Source organism: Patella vulgata, chromosome 1, assembly GCF_932274485.2.
Source record: "Patella vulgata chromosome 1, xgPatVulg1.2, whole genome shotgun sequence".
Classification (NCBI taxonomy): domain Eukaryota; kingdom Metazoa; phylum Mollusca; class Gastropoda; family Patellidae; genus Patella; species Patella vulgata.
Window position 1 is genome coordinate 71,958,344 of NC_065879.2, and position 23,717 is coordinate 71,982,060.

The window sequence follows — 23,717 nt, forward strand, 5'->3', positions numbered from 1 at the left end:
GTTCATACACGTGATTCCCCAGTCAAGGGCATGAGGACTGGAAGACAACGACCAATATGGTTTGATACATTACCGGCGGTCTGATACATTACTGGTGTACATTTACTAATGGTAGATCTTGAAAGATTAGATATTATTCAGAAATTTATCATTGTCTTTAAAATAAGCATATTATAAACACATCTCCGATCAGTCACATGATCATAATAAGTTAAAGTAGCTAAACCTGGACAGAAATAGACGAAAATGGGTTTAAAGGGATATATTAAAATATACCTTTAATAGAGATGTATATAAAGCGATTTACATTCAATTTATTTCTTTATTTTCATTGTAATTTCTACTAAGGTTCAAAATACGCGAAATACGACAGCAGTCCAAATTGAATGGCCGTCGTTTACGCCGAGTGAGTCCAATCTAAATTGTGCGTACGGTTTGACATTTTTTTCACTTCTTCAATGACGTTTGCTTCGTTCATACAAATAGCGCTCAAGACCACAGCGAAAACGATGTTGCGCACTGATTTTAAAATGTTCATGGTAAATTATTAAATATCAGGGAGCCATATTTCTGTGGAAAATTAAAAAATACCAATTTTGAATTAACTGGACAAATATTGAATTCTTATTCGGGTTTTGTCGAAGTTTATCGATAATATGAGAAAATGAGCTGCTTTAAGTGGCCTTTACAAATGTCACGAGAAATCGACTAGCTATGTATGAAATAGATTTGGTTTGGTATTTTGTAACGGCTTTCTAGATGTCTGGTCTAGAACATCCGATACTTTACTGCTTATCAACCTTTAGTTACATGTAGTTCGCCCATGTAACATGTATTGATTTCGCATTGGACTTTGACAATCACGGTGACCAATCAGTTAGCAGTTTTTACAATCACGGTTCACTTATCAGTTTAAGAGTTTGACAGTCACGGTGACTGTCAAGTTCCAATTTAAGTTTTAGATAGTCACCGTAACATATCAGTTTCCAATTTAAGTTTTAGACAGTCATGGTGACCTATCAGTTTCAAATTTAAAGTTTAGACAGTCACTGTGACATATCAGTAATAAGCTGTGACAATCACGGCATCTGTCATTGCACTCATGCTTGTAGGTGCCCCCAGGGTTCTCACACAGCAACCAATCGAAGTATTGAAGAACACTTTACATGTGTTGAATGCAAACCGATTGTTGATTTGATAATTATGTAAAATTATCCACGATAGGTTTGTTTTTCGATTTGAGCGAAGTTATCATCATTACAGGACCGGCACATTATAACGGCGTGAGCGATAACGACTGGCCCCCGTATCCATTTACTTGATATATATACGTTTGTTGAATATTGATAATGATATCTTCGTAGCTTGTGTCTTGTGTTATTTGTTTTATTCGCCTGTAGTGTGGTTCTCTTGCACTTGCTATCAAATGAATTTAAGAATACATGCAGAGATGCACGGCTTACATAAAATATATCATAAATCAAACGTTGGTTTATTCCTTTTTTATGTTAATCCCGAGGCAACAATTTCTAGGGCTATATAAGGATAATTAGTTCAGTTTTAGAATCTATAAATTTTACAAACATGCATAAGTGTAATAGTGCAACCTAACTTTCATAACTAGAGATTTTCTTCCGCCGCAACCTCCTAAAAGAACTATTTCGCCGCTTCATTCTTTACATGAGCACTTTTGAATGGCATAGTATGTCTCGTTAATACAAAACTAAATTACGGTAAATTTCATTTCTATGGTTCCGTGTACAATGTGGGGGTAGGGGAGGGGGAGGTTTCGCCTACTCTTCTATGAAGTCCAAAAGCCAAGTTTTTTTTTACGTGCACGGCAGAATTTTGTTACATTCGAACGAATTTTCTCGTCAGCCCGGTGCCACCACTTAAATCCAAGTTTGAAAAGGGCTCTTTCGGTACCACGCCCAGATTCGATCCGAAAAAGTTCAAGACTCCATCCTGGGCGAAGTTATGGCTGTTTGGAGAATAGCGCATTCTCGATTGTCATTGCTCCCTTTGTTATACGATAGTAAACAATGTCTCGATTATCCATTTATAAATTAAAATATTAACTGATGATCTTGTTTCAACCCATTGAAAATCACGACCATCCGATGCTCTAGATAGTTAATATGGTTTTGCGTATGCGTCGTTGCCTCGTAATCTACCTTTCTAAATAATGACGATAAAGGAGTATTCTGGGGGTCAGCTGATTTGGTGAAACGTTACATTAGCTTGAACCCTGTATAAAAGAGAGTCGCGGTGACTCAGTGAGTAAGGATATGGCATGGGCCCCCCTTGTCAGTGGCGCAGCGTGGGGGACCTGGCAAGGACAGTGTCTAGTCGCTCGGGTGGGACGAAAACCGAAGCCACGTGTGCACATAAAAGAACTCTTGGCAGTTGGCGTATGTCCGTCTTCATTAGACCAGTAGGTGCATGGGACGTTAAATTCCATTTCATCTCGTTTCATATAATATAAGAATGTCATTTCAAGGTCGAGAGTGCAAAAAAGCAATGAAAACACTTCACCTTGAAGAAGGAAATTAAATCTTATATTTACAATGACAAGACAATCGAAATTTTTAATAAATCTGACAATACAGTTGCATAAGAATGGCTTTTATTTCTGAGCAAATAATTTACTATGTCTAGTCACAATTGCATTTTTCAGTTTTTTTACTCAAATATATTCATGAGTAAATATGCCCGAAGTACTTTGTGATCTACAAATAAAATCGTGCGAATAAATGCAAACAATATCATAAAGTATGGAATTTATGGTATGTAGAGAAATAATGGATTGCCTTGTCCTGGGCCTAGGTTATTGAACTTTTGTCAACAGTTTCGGCTGTTAATTATTACCAAATTCCTGACGTGCATAAAGACCCAAAATAGGGGTTAAGATCATACACATACATTGGTTTCTGTTGATTTCGTACAGTCATCTTTGTATGTCTAAGACAAAACAAAAGAATAATAATCTTTATGACATAAGTCAGCTTATTGTGGAGTTTTTTCAACGGGTCAACCGTTACTAGTACATTTTTTTTTTACTTATTGTATGTGAATGGCGTATCTTTGTTAAACACAACATAATTGTATTTCCTATGGTGAAGCATTTATTATAAAATCCAATTGTATTAAAGTCTTTCACGCCAGCTAATATTAATACAGAATAAGATATCTAAACGACAAGGAATCCAAAAAACTGAAATTGATCCTCGGCGCGTCCTGTCATATTAGACATCTGTGTTTTCCTACCTAGCCTTTCTGTTCGCTTGACATGAAAATTCGAGGGATACACCATTTTATTTATTAGGTCGTTTAAGTATACTTCCGATAGCTTCTACTTCCTATAGTAAGAACAAATAAATCGAAATTTAAAATATAAAAACGAAACGAAATAATATGATTTATTCATATTGCTATTTAATATGCTGCCAATATGGGACTCCAAACTGATAAGCAGTAAATATTCAGTTGACCGCTTCTATTACCGAGAGCGGTGGCGTCATGGCGAGTTAATTAGCTCTCAATATGAACTTTTTTTTTCCGCAAATCAAATTCTACATCTATTTTCAAATTATTAAGAAAAAAATAAAGATGCTAAAAGTATATCTGGATAAAAACAAAAATCCTATTTAGTGTAAATAGGTACATAAAACCGTACGCGAAGGCGTAAAATGTGTAAAAGGCACCAATTCTGCCCTGACCGTTACTACGCCCGATGTAAACATCGTTGTGAAACGATTGTCAGGACCTCTGGGCCCTGTTTCTCGAAATCTTAACTAAAGATAAAATCCAAATTTTAGAAGATACTTCAATTTTGATTGGCTAAGCACTAAAATCAGTCTAATATTATCCAATCAAATTATTAAAATTTGGATTTTTATCTTAGTTAAAATTTCGTGAAACAGGCCCCTGAGCCACTGTCGCTCACCACCATTCCTATAATAACAAGTAATATATCCAAGTATAGAAAAGTATACTAGCGAAAAGATCTGTGGCGACATAAGAATTCTATACCTATCTCCTAGTTGTTATGTCCCTATTGGCCAAGAAAGTTCATCGGGATTTTCTGGTGTGGTTCCCGCTTGTCAGTGGAGCAGGACAGAGGACCTGGTAAGGGACAACGTATAGTCGTTCGGATAGAACGTAAACCCAAGGTTCCGTGTACATATTGGCGTAGACGTAAACGATCCCTTGGCAGTTGAAACTGGATATAAGAATATGCCGGGGCGCCGCAGTCTGGGCAAAATCCCCCCTTCCTCATGAGCCCAGAAGGAGGAGATCAGTAAGACGTTAAACCTTATTTCGCTGCATTCCATTTCTTTCTGCCTGATATTTATTTACACGATTATGTTAAACAACCGAGAATTTAATTTTAAATTAGTCAACCGAGACGGGTATCATCCAAGGACAAATGTTAGGAGCCTTATGTATTTCTTTTGTGACAAGGATAAATAAGTCAAGATGTTTTTCTTGTCAAATATTTTAAATTGTGTGACATCTCCTTTCCTTATTATTGTTACCATACCGACAAAGTTAATGGTTAAAATTTCCGGGGCGAAGGACCTCAACTTTCCCACAAAGTTGATTGTAGATTTTGTGAATTTTGAGTCACCATATTTTTGGTTGTAGCTTTTCCAGTCTTTAAAAACCCACACTATTTGTTTGGCATCTCAACGGTGAAGCTATTTTGACTGACGGAACAAAGATGCGCTTCCCTCCCTTCCGCCCCACTCAAGAAGTTGAACTTTACTTTCTGATTCCACTATTTCGTGGCTCGCGAGATGATATTGTATTATAAATGTGACACATAAATGCCGGATGAATATGGCTAATACTACACATTATAGCTGTGAATTAATCGACAAATAAATAGGCTGCTATATACAGCAAAATCCGAGGTCCATCGGTGTACACATTTGTGTGCACGTAAAAGAACCTCTGAAAGTTGCCTTGCGTGCCTCACATTACATAACCATAGAAAGAAATAATAAAATGTACGATATGTATCAAAATTATCCCATTCCATTTGTACCATATGTTAGTATCAATATGACCCGCATACATTTGCTTTAGAAACACCCCCTAGCAGTCGTTCCTTCCCAGATTTGCAACACAGCGGTCAAAAATTACATTTTTCTAATTAAAAAAAAAAAAAATGCTGTCGTTCCTCCTACTATCTGCCCACGCTATCGGTCGGCACTATAAGTATATTGCTTCCAGGCTGGTGCCAATCTAATAAGCGTAATTACTGGCATAAGGTCAAAAATCGTGTATTCTGCTCTCAATGTAGGACAGCACACGTGTATAACCTACATCCGTGCATGTGCTTGACAATGTCAAGAAGGACAAATGAACTGTTACTATAAATGAAATGAAAATGAAATGAAATGGAGTTTAACGTCCTACTGTTCTGCTCCGAACTGGGCTAATGAAGACGGGCATACGCCATACAGTGTGCTATGAGGGAAATTTTGCTCGGACACCGGCACTACGGCCTACTCTTATATCGAATTGTAATTGTCAAGGGATCTTTTACGTGCATTCTAATGTATACACGGGACCTCGGTTTTTCGTCCCATCCGAACGACTAGACAGCTATCCTTGTCAGGCCTTCCGTCCTGCATCACTGACAAGGCGGATGAACTTTCTGGGCTAATGCAGGAATCGAACAGCCGACCTCCAGGCTAGCGAGCCAGCGTCTTACCAACTTAGCCATCGTGATCCTCGAACTGTTACCATAAGATATAATACTGTTCACGTGACATTTAAATCGAATCATTTATAAAAACCGCATGCTCAATTCGACTTTTGATGGTTGATCATTCTTGTCCGACTGCCTGTAAGTGTTGCACACGAGTGACGATATCAGTAACATTTCTGGTACACCTAGTGCACTGCCCAGTTATTCAACTAATGCATTTGATAAGGAATATAGGTTGCCCCATGGGTTTTACCGGGTTCTACGGTTCTTCCAACTGCTAAAGACACATTCACACATACACGTGATTAAGAGACAACAATATAATTCACACAAACAAATGATTAAGAGAAAAAAATATAATTCACACAAACAAATGATTGAGAGACAAAAATATAATTCCGAAATGACCTAGTTTATGTTGAGCGGAATTTAAATGCTATTTTTTGTATCTCTTTCATCAAATTCTTTTGTGTTCATTATATATGATTAGTTGCGGGGCAAATGTCGAACCTTTTATTAAGTTATATCATATGATCATATTGCGTGGATGACATTTTATAAATCTGATTGCCTGGAATCCTGCCAGATTATTCTGCTAGTGATTCTCAGTCTGATGAAAACCACATGGTCGTTACGTATCGTTTTGCCCAATCGGCACAGAAAAATATGACGTTTTATTTTATGATCAGTAGTGGAATACCGCGTTTTATCAGTGAAATAAAAGTGTTATTCCACTGGCCAGCAGTAGTCCATGTTGTTTTTACCTAAAATGATTGTAAAATCATAAAATAAATAGAACATTTGTCGTTTTGTCGTGAATAACATATTTTATTTCATCTCTAAGCAAGAAAACGTTTATATTTTCACTCATGCTACGCATTCGTGAAAATATAAGTTTTCTTGCTTCTCGATGAAATAAAATATGTTATTCACTCTAAAACGACAAATATCCTCTATATATTATATTTCATTGCACATTTAGTTTTATTTTTGACAGCCGACTCATTTTCTTTGAAGTTAGTGTTCAGATTACGGGAGCTAATTAACTAATCACATTGGTCTGAGAGAGAGAGAGGGAGAGAGAGAGAGAGAGCGAGAGGGGAGGGGTGTCCACTCGACACAAACTAGGTCATTTCGGGACTAACATCATATTCCGAACGTGACAAATGATAGTGCCAGCTCTCAACCGAAGGACTTTCGCGGCTACTCCATGGGATGAGAAGGAGACATAAAGAAGCGTTTAACGTCGACACGAACTATGTCATTTCGGGACTAACGTATGGTACAACTCTATTTTTTTTTAAAAATCGATTGTGGGTAAGGGTCAAGGGATCTTTAGCAGTGGGTGGAAAACCGAGGGCTCTGAAAAAACCTACGGGGTTGGACAGACGATCCTACCCCATGACACGTAAATGCTTGGAACCAAGCTACAACGGAATGACAGACCTTATGATGTAAAGCGATTGTGTTAGACCATTCGGGCACCCAACCCCTCAATTTATTATCAAAACTAGCAAATGATGCATGGCGCGAGGTAGATCCAATATCATTAATGCGGAAGTCGCAGTTTAGTGATTGATATTCACGGTATAAAATATGGTGTGTGACAAACCGGCAATATCAATTTGCAAGTTTGTAAATTCCGTGGGCGACGACATTATGTCAAGGACGAAATCAGAAATTTCACCTCCACAGATATCCCTACATATCATACTGCTTCTTGTGCGATACATGCCACTAATATGGAACTCTCTGTTGATGCGCCGCTGCCCGGGCAAAATTTCCCTTATAGCACACTGTATGGCGTATGCCCGTCTTCATTAGAGCAGGTTAGGAGCAGAACAGTAGGACGTTAAACCCCATTTCATTTCATTTCTGTTGATGTTTCTTTGGGGTTCATAAATAAGGCGCCGTAAAGAATAAAGGATTTAAGTATGCACATCGGACCCCAAATTATAACGAATTTCAAAATAATAAGCGGTAAAGGCATTTCTTTCTTCAAGTGACAGTGATTTATTGTCATCTCCATTTGGAAACTGTATTTCTGTACAGTTTCAGGTCGTTGCACTGGACGTGGTTACAGGATTGCACGACTTTTTCAAATTAACCATCAAGGAAGTATTTATAATGCATGTTATGAGATAGTGACTAGGTAGGGAATAATTTTTATAATGAAAGAATTGCATATATTCATTAAACTATATCTAGGGTACTATCCATCAAGGAAGTATTTATAATGCATGTTATGAGATAGTGACTAGGTAGGGAATAATTTTTATAATGAAAGAATTGCACAAGAAAGTCGGTGACACATTTTACATTACATGCCGGTTAACGTTCGCACAAAAAAAAAACCAATTGACAATACCAAGACAAAAGTTATTAATGACTAAACAGCAAACAGAAAAAATCCGTGTCAAGACCACGTTCACCCTAACCCACTTTTATTTTTGTATAATTATTAACTTTGAAAGACAGTGTTATAAAGTTGTAAACAGGTGCGATGTCACGTGCCTGTAAACACGAGTAACCGATTTTATGCACTATGCAAATATGAGTTGACGATCTTGTATATTTACGGATGTTTACGGAACTTGACCAATTTAAATTAGGTCAGAAATAAAATTATGGATTTGCTTGTGTCTTGATTAATCGTGTGTGGTGACAGATGACACAGTGTTTTGGGTCAAATCTTTGGTCAGTTGGTAAAGTCACTCTTAAATTAGCTAAGTCTCTAACTCAATATCATCCAAAATTTTCGACATTGAAAACACGAATTAATTGTCGGTTTAAATCAACATTGATGTTGTCATCTTACCGGGAAAAGATAGCCTTCTGATATCCAATATTTAAGACAAAATAAACATTTTACAATCGGTACACGAATCGTGTACCATAATGTGTTTCAGCGCTATTGGTAATAAGGGACTCGAAAAACGAAGCTAGGCACATTCCACAAGTCATGTCAAACGGTGACGCTATATTCTTATCTGGAGAGTATGCGCAATTAATACTATCGGCGTAGGCTGATCGAATAACCAGACGCTAGAGATTTCCATTCGATTGAGACTTCTGGCGTATTTCGCCGAACCCAACGGATTAGAAATTACAGTAAAAATAGAAACGATTGATTGTAAATCAATTTATATACATTCATATTACATTATTGTATGGGTTGCGACCCATTTGTGTCAATTTCTAGATCCCAAATATTAGCGATTTAGCTCCTTTAAGATACAATCGGATCGGTTTTCTTGTGTCTGCAAATTAAGCCAAAATTGTATCGTTTAAGAATGAGTTACAAAATTGACTAATTCTTGAGTCAAAAATTGTTTTATGACCATAATAACCCTCTGCGATATTGTACACTGTATTTTCTGTTCAGTGTATGGTAAGAAAATATACAAAAAGTATAAACAAAACAACGAACAACACTGGGTAGTATGTGGTGATATTGGGGTGGTATTGGGTAGTATTGGATGGTATTGGGTAGTATTGTGTAAATCGTCGTGCCGGTTAAATAAGTCATATCTATTTCTTGAAGCAATTACACCCTTATTGACTGAGTATGAGGGGATTAACGTCTGCTTTCACATAATGTGATATCGCAGACAACCCATTGTTGACCTATGACCATGGGTGTTATTTATAACTCCCGTCTTTGCATTTTAGTGCTTTTAATAACTTTTTAAGGGATATTTACGATCGTGCTATGTAAATATTTTGATCGTGTTGCTTTTGACATGGCCTCGTGTCCTCTTACAAAGTCAACACCGTAACCTAAGTAGGCTAATGTATTGGGCTGTATATAGGTCATAAAGGGGTTAAATCTGTTTGAATTAGGTCAAAATAAAGTGTTGGATCAGATGTGTTATTTCGATTAGTGATAGAACAAGTTCCATACGATTAAAATTTCGTTTCGTTAACGAATTTTGGTTTTATTTTTTGTTTAAATTTTCGACATTGGATCAGTTGTATCTCAACACTGGCTTCTTAACATATGTATAAACTGATTGTTAACACTCAAGGCAGGCAAATAAACATATAAAATGCAATGAAATCCTGTTTCGTTTTCCACGCAAATAAAATGGGAAGTGCTGTTTGAAATTAAGTGGGAAATAAAAACCAATTAATATTTTGAGAACATTTTTAATTTCGAGAGCCTTTAGGCTTAACACATCCATAGTTGTATGTGGAATTTTCAAATGCATATAAAGTGTTATCAGATCTTCTAGAGAGTAAGCATACCTTGAATCCAGTGCTTCGTCAGTCACATCTTTTAAAAATAAACATGTATGACAAAACTGGTTTAAAATGTTCATCAATGGGACTATAATTAAATTCATTTGTAATATTGGGGTGGAGGGAGCTCCAAGTATGCCTTTTTGTTGCGTTTAATTTTATTTTGGTAGCTGTGTCATATTGTCTAACAATGGTGTGGCATCGATTCAACTGTTGTGGTTTCAATCCCACGCTTGTACCCGATAAAAAGTGCGATCACCTTTCTAACCTCCTGTGAAAATGCCCCGGGCGCAAGCCAATTAGTTTTGACGGGTGGAATGTAAACTCTATTTATTACTTCATTAGTTATACATATTGTCGTGTGTAGTACATGGCAGTGTATGCGCACTCTTTCCATAACACTGAACAAACAGTTACTTTTATAACCTGTATCTATATTTTTGTTTACTGATCCGAGCATTTGTTTTCATCTATTCGGGGCGGTCGCATAAATACAAGCAATATTTATTTAACCGACCCCAGCCATATTATTTGAGAAAAGTAAGCAGATTGAATTATTTCTATATTAAGAATTACTGAACAGATGGTAATAGTACTGAGGTAATGACGTGTGGTGAAATTGTAAAATGGATCAAGTACCTATATATATGTCAAGGATATAATAATATAGAGCTGTATACATAGTCTAGAAACTATTTTTATAGTGTTACAGTGCGCACCCTAAAACACGTGTTATTTCTGGGTGATTGATTTTGCGCTCAGATCAATGCTGGGTTTGATCCCAGTGTTAGCTGAGAAAGGAACAGCGTTTAGTCCTTCGGATGGGACGAAGAAACGAATGCCCCGTGTATACATTGATGTGCACTTAAATAAACCATGGCAGTTGGAATTCAATTGCTCTCCGGTGAAAATGGTCTTAATAGCCAGGCGTATGCCCCTTCTTCACTATCCCGACTGGAGCATAACATTTCATGTTTTCTAGGGGTCGCAGTACATATTACCTTGCTCTGGTGCGTCACATAATCTTAAGGCGTCCCCACGTCCCCGGATTCATCTGACCCAGATACCATAATGAAACCAGTTGTATATTAACCTGGATATCAGGAACACTTGTTTCTAGAGAAAATAAATTTGATTAATGTCATATAATAATAGCATGATCATAATAGTGTTAAAATAGGAAATGGTAATAAAATATATTGAAAAGTTTAATCAGACCACTTTAGCCTGAGCGAAGTTATTATGAAGTTATGCATATTTGATGTTTTGACAAGAAATACCGAAAAAGCCTCGACTGTCTGGTATCATTGCTGCGATAATAGACGAAGTCTACATTTTTTTATTTCAACGTTTAACGATCATATGGCAAAAAATATCCAATCCACTCAATATCTCGGTCACACGATGGTCTAGAGAGTGGGATGTGCGCTTGTCGTGTTAATAAATGTCTAAATAATAATTTATATAACCATTTAAGTCAGAAAAATACCTACAATGGGAAGATAAAGCTCTTAATGCATCTTTCATAACAATCGTAGCACTGACCTACTTTAAACAAAGTTGTTTTTACAGGCCTTCACTAATCGTTATACATATAATGTATCAGACAACTAAGACATTTTTAAACGTGTGTATTTAAGTGACAGATTGACAGAACTTTGAATACAATCTGATTTCAACATCCCGAATGTAACTTTATAAGTAAATAACGGCAATTCGATATTTTTAGCAACCGACCAAGGTGAATATAATTATTTTTTTTAAACACGAACATTAAAATATGGTCGTATATTGTCGTCAATGATAATGTATCTTAAAGTAAATGTACTCCTAGCCTGCTTTGTTTAGTAATTTAAGTTTAAACACGAAATATTACGTGACAAAGGAATATTTTTTTTTTAAAAACTCAACTGTTTTTAACATTTTTATTTTTAGTTCCAATAACAATGACAATAGTACATAACAATAATTTCACTTATTTTCTTCTCAACTTTAGATTTAAAAACATTGTAATTGATAAAATAATATATATTCAAAAATCCAAATTTAACCCTTGTGTTGGCGAATTCTACCCAGTGGTTGGCAATCCTTGACTTACACCATACGGACTACATTTATTTTTTATATTTCAACAAATACGTAGATTGTAATGTCACCGATGTAACATTCAAACTTATAGAGATACATGTCTACACCATACCACTTTAAAGGGCAAATCCCGATAATATTTTGGAGAATAAAACTGCTTAATTTTGTGTTAAAACTCCTTAACATCCCGTACCTAAGTGCCGATCAACTAATTCAATATTTGTGATATGTTTTCAAACAACTTACACCCGTCAGTCTTCATCTGGAAATAGAGACCGGTGTCCCTAGCTGTATTATGCGGTGTCTTTTTTTTTTTATAAAAACAATGTGTAGGTGGAATTTACCTCTCGTTGTCCAGTACGGCACATGGGTCATTCACTGTATAGACCTCTAAAGGAACGGCGATATATTATCAGGTCACCCAACGAAAAAATTGACCAGAAATCCTAAAAGGGTTACGTGTCCGGATAAGCATTTTTGACGTTCACGTCCGAACAACTCAATATTTTGAGCTGAAATTTTGAGGCAGGGTAAATACACCATTCCTCTATATTTTGGTGCTTAAATTTCATACAAACTCGGACTTTTGTTTTTGAGACTCTGTTCAAATCGGGATAGTCCCTTTAAATTGTAGCAATTCCATGCATAAATTAAAATTGTTTGCATAAATTAACATTCCCCGTTATAAACAATCAACAAGTCAATTGGGACAATCGGTAAACAACAATAACCTACATTCGGACAGCCCCAATTAACTGCATATTTGGCAACAATTGACCGAGATTTAGATAAACAAAATTTAGTTTGAGGGTCATTCAACACCTATCTAATTGGCAGAAATGTACAATTAATTACAGTTTTGCAACAATGAAACAGACATTGTGGAGCCGTGCCATCAACTTTCAGATTCCGAAGGCCGCAGCGATTGTTCTCGTCTGTCTGTCCAACTACACTGCCACGAGACAATTTTAGTTAAAGGTATACACACACAAATGATTATTTGTCGACGACAGTTTGATTTCTCGTCGATTATTATGATTTTGGGCCCAAAAGTCATGAAAAGAGATTTAAAAAAATATTTTCGGTCAAATCTTGGTAAATGTTAATGATTCTGGGGCGAAGGGAACAACGGATACTACAGACGCCTATTTCGGGAATTCCCCTATAAAAAATAACATTTTCACTACAGGTTTATTTCACCTCGCGTAGTAAACTGCTTAACCCACCTTAACGATTTTTATCCAATAATTGTGACATGCTGGGCTCTTTGCTAATATAAAGTTTAGGCTCCATGGAATGTTTGAACAGAAACGTGTCTTGGAATTAATATGGAAGATAATGCGGAAAAAGATTTAGATGCCATACACCACAACAGCTACTCTACTTATGGTAGTAAGAGCAAGTAGATTATAAGAATAGCGGCGACAAACAAATCGTGGTGGATATATAGAATCAGCTACTGTTACGTCAACATGTTAAGTGGGCGGAACATTAATTTGAAACCTTTCTGAACAGGAAGCTAAAATAAGCCCGACGAAGGCGAAAACATTCTAATATTACCATATCAAAAAGTTGTTTGTCAAGATCATTGCGAAATTTAGAAAGAAAACAAAAAATCAGATTCTTTTCTTAGTAGCAATGAATCAATCTTACATTAGATTAATGTCGTAAATCTCTAAAGTTCAGAGCGGTTGTTGATTGCCTATAATAATAGAAAGAGAAACAAACCCAGAATAGACCCATTGATTCGACGGAGTTTGATGGCCAAGTTAGGAAGTAAATAAATGACTGATTTTATTTAATTATATTTGAAAAGAGAATGATTTGAGCTAAGTGATTTCATTCTTATGTGTTGTTATAAATTAGATCAAATTTGTCATAGGAATAAATGCAATTTCTGTCTTATTGTCTTTGTAAAGATTATACAAACGGTCATTGCATTTACTGTCATATGATTTTGACATTTAAGAAAAAATTGAAATAATCTCAATAATTTGCATTTTTATACGCCGTAGGCGTATGTTTCGTGCTATGGAAGGTGTGGGTGGGGGGGGGGGGGGTAATTTTGCATGACAGTGATATTCCAACTGGATCTCCTTGAGGGGGGGGGGGGGCGCAAGAGGGACAGCTGCCTCCCCTGGAAACAATTGGCGCACCCAATGGTGCCTTTGTCCCAGGGTATAAATCGGTTCACCCAATGGGCGCCTTTGGCGCCCTTTCCATTGGACGCAATACGCAGCCATAGACCAAGGTACCTTCTTGCCCCCCCCCCCCTAACCAGCTAGCTACTGGTCTGTCCCGGTAACAAATACAGGGCAGACCTCGGGTTTTCTAGGTCCTATATCGTGCACCCCTAACAAGGGGGGGGGGGAACCAGGAGGATAGCACCCGGGACCATGATAAGTGAGCCAGCGCCCAATTTATCGAGCCACCTTGGCTCATAGGCGTGAATTGCCACAAAATATGCGCGAATTTAAATACACGTTTTTATATGATAAGAATGTCGCCCAGCCAAACATCTCAAGTGTGCGTTGAATTTACGCTACGTTTACAAAAAACGATTGAACTTTGAACCGCTACGAAATAGTTCTGAACAGTAACATTGATCACTGTATCTCAAAAGATACGATTGTGCCTTTAACCATGAAAATGGCTTCGACAACATTTCTTAATAGCTTTTTCCATTTTCACCTTTTGCCAGACTGGACTTTCATTCACTTCTGTCTCCAAGCAGACATTTGTCTATGATATCACCCTAGATGGAAGCGGACGTAAATCCTGGATAAACTTAACTGAATGGTTAAGTTTATAGGAACAACAAAGCAGATATTTCAAATGTTAAAAATATGTGTTATGCAATAAAAACACATCTGATCTGAGAGTAAAAAGACCTTATGAAGAATAGACTTGATTGTACAAAACAGATGGCACACTATTCTTAATCTATATTTGCCTGAGATAGATTGTGTATTAATTTAAACTCTATAATCACCCTATATTATGACATGCAAAATGCACTATTTAAATTTCAAGACCTTAAATAACGCCTGCCATCTCGTAAACAGTAATTTAGCCGGTCTATAAAATATCCATAATAACTGTTTATTAGTCAGTAGGCCTATTCGTGGTTTGGTAATAATTATGTAGCGTATCCCTTTACTCTATTTTTTACTAAGTTCAATGTCTTTGGCTCATATATTATGGTAAGTGCAGGAAAACCACACAAACAAAGCCCACTAGAGAACCTGAGGACAAGCAATGAACCGTAAATCCGGGGCCTGTAATGCTACAAGCTTCACTCAAAATGAAACAAAATCACAATAAAATAGAGAAAACCTATGTAAGGAATACAAGATAAATGGCGTTTCTTGCGCGTGTCCAAAAACCACCAGGAGCCGAACAAGATAAGTCAGATTTTAAGAGAAGTCCATTCGAAGACAGCTAGAGAGCTCCGGTTTTAAAACTGGTATCTGAATTATATTTGTCAGTTGTTCAGGAAAGAGGACTCGTCTGAGGAAATGACCATCATACTTTGTGTCGAGTGCATGTTAATGGGACAATCCCTTATTTGAACAGAGTCTCAAAAATAAAAGTCTGAGTATGTATGAAATTTAAACGCCAAAACATCGAGGAATGGTGTATTGACCGTATCTCAAAATTTCAGCTCAAAATATTGAGTCGTTTGGACGTGACCATCAAAACTGCTTATCCGGACAAGTAACCCTTTTAAGATTTCGGGTCAATTGTTTCGTTGGGAGACCTGATAATCGATTCCCGTTCATTGAGAGGTCTATACAGTGAATGGCCCAAATGCTGTACTTGATAATGAAAGGTAAATTTCACCTACACATTATTTTTATACAAAAAATGTCTGGTTTTATCTAGACACCGCATAATACAGCTTGGGACACCAGTCTCCATTTCCAGATGAAGACTGACGTGTTTCAGTTATTTGAAAACTTATTACAAATATTGAGTTAGTTGCTCGACCCTTAGGTTGAAGATTTTCAGGGATTTTAAAACTAAATTAAACAGTTTTATTCTCCAAAAAATTATCGGGATTAGCCCTTTAACTCTCTCTCTTTCTCTCTCTCTCTCTCTCAGGTGTAAAAGTGATACTATCATAATGTAAAATTATTTGTAATAAATCAAAGAAAGACTTATTTGTCTGCTGAAATTATATAGTCCGTTTTATCTTTGTTGAAAGTCAGCCAAATAAATATAACGTAACACAAAAAGAAACAAGTAAGGACTTGATAAGCAATTACCAATTCGAGCCGACATGAATGTGATATGTCGATATAATAACGAACAGAACACACAGTTCATTGATAATACATCACCTTCGCATTAATTTTACTGATAAATATCCAAATCGCTAAAAAGTCATGATAGACCAATCCCGCAGTCTATTAAAAGAACGTGATGCAGCCAACGTAAACTTTGAAATCTGATAGGTTAGCGATCTCTACTGGTACACTTTGGGTGCATGCTGACCGTTTAGAAAAAAAAAAGAATAAGAAAACTGTTTTGATAATTTTATCTTGTAAGAACGAGTTATTTTTTCATAACAAAAAAATCAACCTTGTTAGTGTCAAACTGTTCGACACCACGTATGCTTATGTTTTCTCCCGTGAATTTGAAATATATTCCATGTCTGAATTTCTACTTGATATTGCTCAAATGTACCCCCTCACCATCCCTCCCTTTTCTAAAACAGAAAAAAAAGCTGAACTGTTTTTAAAGTGGATGAAATTGGCGAATTTCGTTTCGAAATAACTAAGAGAGGGCTTATTTTTTTAATTTTCAAAACAATTAATTGGTTAGATCTATTTCATAAGGCCAACTTCAAGTTTGGTCAAAGTTCACGAGATGTAAACAGGGCTAGCGCTAATCCCAACCCTAACCCTGGACCTAGCAATGATGCTTACCCTAACCCTAACCTACAATATCGCCAACAATCACGTGCCCTAAACTTATTTACATATTAGCGACCTTGACGAAATTTTGAGTTGGCCTTAAGAAATAGATCTAGCCCAATTGCAATAAAAATTGCAAGTTATTGCTTACTTACTGAATCCCGAAATAAAAATAAATTTAACACTTCTGACAAACTGTTCGTAAGAAATATCAGGAATAGTTTTCTACCTGATAAGCTAGGTGTCTAGCAGATAACTGTATTGATCTTCCTGGCGATATATTCATTCACATTATAATAATCATTTTAACAAGAATGCTTATAGATATGCACAAGTAAAGGTAGTGTATGCTTTGTACAACACCCATAACGATAGTCATTTTTAGCAGTATGAAGTGAGGGATTCATGCAGTAGGTACTATATGCTTGGTCCTTGTAGAACATCTAATACCACATCCAGTGTATTAAAGATCTTAATTACTTCATTACACACTGTATGTTCTCCTCGTTGTTGAGTCACGTAAATTGAAGTCAATAACAATTGATCGCTTTGCTCTGGCAGAGTGTTCGCTAGTTGACCTGTCCACGTCAGAATAATTGTATTACTATTCTTATTCTGCACTGTACTATTGATAGCTGAGGTCACGTGGTGAAATATACATATTTCTCTTCTAGTTGTAAACAGTGTCTGAGAGAGATCAAAGTTATTCGTTCTGCCCGTCTATACAACAGTAGAGTATAGCCTTAGTTTGAAGCGAGTGTATACATGTTTATCGTTTAAAACGGATTATTTCAAATTTGTATTTGAGTGTGAGGGTGAAGCTCTCGGATATGGTTTACATCGGAGGTAAGATTCGTAAAAATAAATAAATAAGTTTGATACGATTTCGGTGATTGGATTTCTAAAATTGCAGTTACAACTACATGGCGCGTTTTGTGCTTCGTCAGATCAAAATTCAAGGTCACTGGAAAGGAATTAGGGGGAGGTGGGGGTATCGCGTTTAGACTTGACCCTATCACTTGTGTGTCACAATCGATTTTGTATTGTTGAATTCTAACACAATGTACAATGTAATTTGAAACCAAATACGTGGTTTTGAAGAGCAGAATTTCAACCTATCATTTTGTTCATTCAGCTTCTTTGTGATTTGGCCTTCGATTCTAAACCGTTGTAAAAAAAGATTAGTTCAATAGATGAATCCAGTCAGGCAAATGTAAAAACACGTGAACTTATCTTTCAGGCAAACGATTCAATACAGCTAAGTGGCCAGCTAGGTATAACTAGTTGCTTTTATTTGGGGTGCGGGGAGCAATTGACATGCATTATGCAAGAGCTAAATCTGCCTATTGCAAGTCTTTCTTTAGGCCTAAAATGTTATCTAAATTATTAAGTAGACATTAATTAACTTATCCAGACCATAATCAACGCTCGTTAGCCTGCGATATTTAGTGGATTTGAATACATAATTTAACGAAAAAATGGATAACCGAGACATATTACCTACGTTAGTAATGACGTTCGAGGCTAGCCTAAAATTGAATCGCTAATATCCCGGTTCGGAGAAAAGCAATTTGACTGAAATTTTCAATATTTTCTGTTTTCATTATCTAATTTGTAACTATTATAGTGCGAACTGCCGGCTCGTTATCTAGTCTTACCTTATGTCCCTATAAAATAAACACATTTTCTTTATACATCCACATTGAAATGTGGTCGTTTATTGTCGTCGCCCCCGTACGCCGCTCCGGCGTCCACAATTGCTTATACACAGTGCTTAAGGTCATGAGACGAAGAAGTCTATTGATTTTCAGCAATTTCCGATAATTACTGCCAGAGTTATGGCCCTTGTTCACTTCAAAATATCTTGTGGATGCTCTAAAGGCCAAAGTGAATATCCGATTGACTTTAAATTAATACACAGTGTTTAAGTTCATGAGACGAAGACTCCTATTGATTTTCAACGATTTCCGATAATTACTGCCAAAATTATGGCTCTTGATCATTTTGAAAAATCTTGTGACGCTCTAGAGGCTTATTTTATCATCCAATTGACTTCAGATTGACACACAGAGTTTAAGGTCTTGAAACGAACAAGTATATTGATTTTCTCATAATTTTGATAACTTGAACTGCTAAATCCATGATATTAAATATTTCGTATACTAAACGTTAGCATGGGTCAGAAATAATTAATAAAAAGCAAACAAACAAATTCTAATGATTTTCTCATAATTACTTAATGAGTTGTTACTCTTAATCAGATTTTAGTGTATTATAAATATTTCATTACTGAAAAGGTAAAAATATGCGACAACTCTTGTTGACTGGCAGGACGATTTAGCTGCCGTGGGCGTATGTTTCGTTGCCTGGCATCCTATCTTTTTACGGAAGGCGGCTAGCGTAAAAAATGAGAAATAATAATTAACCTACATATAATTTTATAATTAAATGCGTCGTATGACGATAGCTCACATGTGTTGATGTTGGAATTGTTCCAAGGGTTTATCTTTTATTGATGCACAGTTCTTAAGACTATTTCCATCCCCCGTTTGATGTAAAAAGTCATAAATAATGTAAGAATGATGTATGATGCCAATAATATGATGTGGGTTTAATCAGTTGTTATGATCCAGGAAGTTTACTTCTGTGAATCGTGAGACGCATCGTAGTAGAGTTGATAGGGAACCGAACTCGATATTAGATTAGATTAGATATTAGAAGGTTCCAATGTCCTCTGTGGACCGTGGGAGGCATGCTTGTAGTTGGGGAACCGAATGCATATTAGAACGTTCCGGGTTCCAATGCATTCGGAACGCTTCAAATTTGGTGCCTAATAATTGTCCACAGTGGAGTCTGAGGTGATGTGAATGAAAGTTCGTGTAGTCAGTGGGATAGGTGAAAAACAACCCAGTTTTATATCTGTGTATACACTAGGTCGCTAGTAAAGGAAACTTTTCCATCACGGTACAACGCACATAGCGAATAGAAATGTACTAGGTAAAGAATAGACTAGACGTTAAACCCTATTTCATTACGAGGATTGTTGCGTACATTGTGTTGTAAAATGAATGGGAAAGCAATTTACGACTAAGAATACTTTTAGATGTATAAAGCAGGAACCAGGCTTGATAAATGAATGGGAAATAAAAGTAACTAAGTTTCAGTATTTGTTCAAGTATACAACTTAAATTTCTATACATATATTGATTCAATCAGTATTTATAAGGCATTCATTATGTTTGGATAATGTTTATACTATCTTTTATCATCTCATAAATAATTACTTCGCAATAAGTGTTTGTAAGTGCTTGAGAAGTCAACATCCAATATTCAGCAGGGACGTACACAGATTGTTTGGATTTGGATTTTCTGTTTGCTAAATAAACCAAAAGTGGTATAACGTGGGCTAGACCGGGAATGAAAATATTATATAATTTTTTGGCCGATCAGCATTGTGAAGGCCGCCATTTCATTATTAATCGATCTCTTTATCTTTTCAGTGGGTCTTCAGACTTCCGAAAAAATGATAATACAACAAGCTGCTCGAGTTCCACCCATAGTGCCTCTCATTACGTCACTTCCTGATGGACGGGAAGTAGTTGTTGACTTCATGACGGAAAGTCAGCTATCAGCAACATACGCGATGATCCAGGAAGCTGCTAAGAACAGCAATGGCTTCGGAATTACTGAATTTTCTAGCGAGAAGGTATTTAGGCGGGAAATAGAAGGGGGGTACTCGTTCGCTATCACGACAAAAGATTCGGGGGAGCTGATCGCAGGATTTATAATTGCCATTAGCAAATTTTATCGTGGAACAAAAGTAGCCGACCCGTTCATCATCGTGAAGAAATCGGAACGGAGAAAAGGGGTCGGAGATTTCTGTTTGCGCACTGCAGTGACCTTTGCTGCCGACCTGGAATTCATTGCAATGTACGTGGACTGTTTTAGCAATAACAAAGGAATGACCCGGATAATAGAAAAACATGGTGGATTTGCCAGATGCGGTTTTCTGCCCATGGGAGGCCAAATGAGTGACGGGACCTACGTAGGCTCAATTATATTCTATAAAGATTTACGTCGAGAAGAGTGATGTGATCAACCCATACAAAGATCAGTACGTGCCTGAACCATGTGTAAATGGATTTGTGAAGATTTACATGTTTAGAAAATCATCGTGCGTTCGTACTTCTATCCGTGTGTGACTGGAAATGCATTTACATTACCGAGTGATCATTATTGATATTAGATTCTTGATCATGAACTTTTCTGATATATCATGTTTGTGTTTAGACTCTTGATCATGGACTTTGCCAATAGATCATGCTTTTGTTAAGACTCTTGATCATGAGCTACGATCGTATATTCCGACTTTATGTTAGAAGAGAATGGAATCGTTTGAACTCTTGATCACGGGCACCTGAACAGTTTGTTTTGACTCTTGATCATACGCGATTTGTTATCTTGATCATGCGAGATTTGTCATCTTGATCATTGGAGATGAAATATTGTTTTTTGGCGATCAATAATTTTGTTTTTAGACTCTTTACAATGAGTGGTTTTGTTTCCTGATCATGATTTTAAATTGATAATGTTATGCCCATAAAACAGCAGACCACCTGATGGGCTGTTTACAATCTGGGTCACATGCTCATTATATACTAACAGTTTAATGCTGCCATGGAAATGGTGTCATTTTAGTCTGTGATTGAAGCACAAAAATATAAATCATTCATGGTTGTTAATGTATAGGTTGGATGAAAGTGGTCAGAACACCGTTTGTTCGAAAGACCTCTTGTAAGTTGAAGGTTTTATTATTCAATTGTGAAAAGGGCGTCAAATATGAAAAAAAAGTTTGAAGAATAAATAAATGTAACTATTATGTATAAAATGAATATATATTTTACTTCACATTTTTATGTATCATAAGAACTATTGACCTCCTGTGTTTTTGTCATTCCAAAAAATTAAAATGAAAGAAAGTTTTAATTCGTGACAATCGTATTGTCTCATACGAGTGAATGTTTTATACTATATCGAGTTTAATTTAGAAAATATCTTGTAGTCATTAAACACCCTGGTGGTGATTCATAATTAAAAGTAGAAAAGGCCGGACCTTAATAAATATCTGTATTTAATTGTTAACACCTGTTATCCGTTAAAGGAATCGGTTATCCGTTTCAGAAACCCGTTACTGTTTAGATGATGTGTGATTTTAATTAGTGAGAAGACTAGCTTTAAGATTAAATTTTTATTTTGGAAAAGATTACCAAAGACGGACAGTTTACAAAATTTATTTTCATTTTTGGCGTAAATTGATGAAACAAAATCGATAATATCTCAATAGTGCCTCTCTCTCCTTCTCTCTCTGGGCCTAGCAACACACCATAATTTAATGAACGTATGTATTTTCACTCAAAAGGAATTGGTCTTTTTTTACAGTGAGATATTTTTAGTGTCTAATTACCACTGTTGTCAAAGACATAATGAAATAACTTACTTTTAATCTCATGTTAAAAATTACAATGTTAATGATTGGTTTTAGATGTAGTAAAATTTAGATATATCAAAATATTTCTTTCTATAATTAAAATTATTTAGTAGATTTCGATTTTGTGAAAATATGACTTATTAGTATCAATTTTACGACTTGAATGATGATTTGTCCAATATGTTTGTTCATTATCTTCATTTGTGATTCGAATGGTATCTGACATATTTGTAATCTGGAAAATCGGGGTTGATTATTATTAAATATATAGTTTGTTACAGTCTAATTAAAATTATGCCAACTTTTCATTCTGCTTCATTAATAGTTTGTTTAATCTTAAAAGAATGCATCTTTCTTTTAATGTTAATGAACTGATATGTTTATGTTTGATTAATATTTAAAAAATGCGTGTTTCTTTTGATGTTAATGAAGTGAGCAACTGTTTTTTTTTCAGTTGTTTAAACTTAAAAGAATGCGTCTGACTGTTAATATTAATGGAGTGGGGACCCTAATAAACAGGACGGAAATAACCACTGGTTTTAATTAGATTGACTTTGTTATTATCATTCCAGTTGTTGGTGTTTTCCTTTAAAGGGACAACAAGTTAGACTAAAAGTCCATTATACGGTTAAAAATAATCGATATTTATTTTTACATAAAAACCCACACTGGTCCAACTATTACGTCTATTTGAAGTATAAATTAGTTTCTGTAGATTTACAGTCGCCATCTTAATAATTCTGTTATTTTTTCGTACAGGCAGTACGTTCTTTATTAATGTTTTGGAACGCGGTTGGACATAATTTTAACTATACACATACTTTAGAGATATTTCTGAACTACCTGACTTGGTTTTCCTTGTATAATTATTAGTTAGTGATATTATTATTATATGTATGTAAATGTATAGGTATTTTAAAGGTATACATATTTTTTTTTAAATAACAGCATATATCTATAAATATAATTCAATAAATCTGTATTTCTTTTTAAAATGTTCACATTGTTACTTTATTATAGTACACATTTGGTATTTTAACTAGTGGGGGTTGGGGGAGGGTGTGGAGGTCGAGTGTTTTTAACACGTGAAAAATTGATCATAAGTGGTGTGGTTCCATTCTCTGCTTGTGCGTGGCAAGGACTAGGGTTACATGCCTAACATCGTGGGTTTTCTCCGGGTTCTCAGGACCTCCTGGCCCCTACGCGCAAGCGAATTATTGAAATAAGATTGAACATGGGTTTGTCCCGAAATGAACTACTT

At 36.0% G+C, this 23,717-nt stretch overlaps 1 protein-coding gene across 4 annotated transcripts in view; it reads left to right on the top strand.

The window, feature by feature from the left end:
• LOC126815888 (uncharacterized) overlaps positions 1-23,443 on the top strand; it is a 41,056-nt gene extending 17,613 nt beyond the window's left edge. Inside the window, exons 1-2 of one of the 4 annotated variants that reach the window (XM_050541929.2) lie at positions 17,658-17,814; positions 20,469-23,443. In XM_050541929.2, coding sequence (XP_050397886.1) covers positions 17,799-17,814; positions 20,469-21,058 — 606 coding nt within the window. In that variant the 5' untranslated portion in view covers positions 17,658-17,798 and the 3' untranslated portion in view covers positions 21,059-23,443. The other 3 variants (XM_050541949.2, XM_050541938.2, XM_050541921.2) reach the window with 3 other exon arrangements.
• Positions 23,444-23,717: the final 274 nt, after the last annotated feature.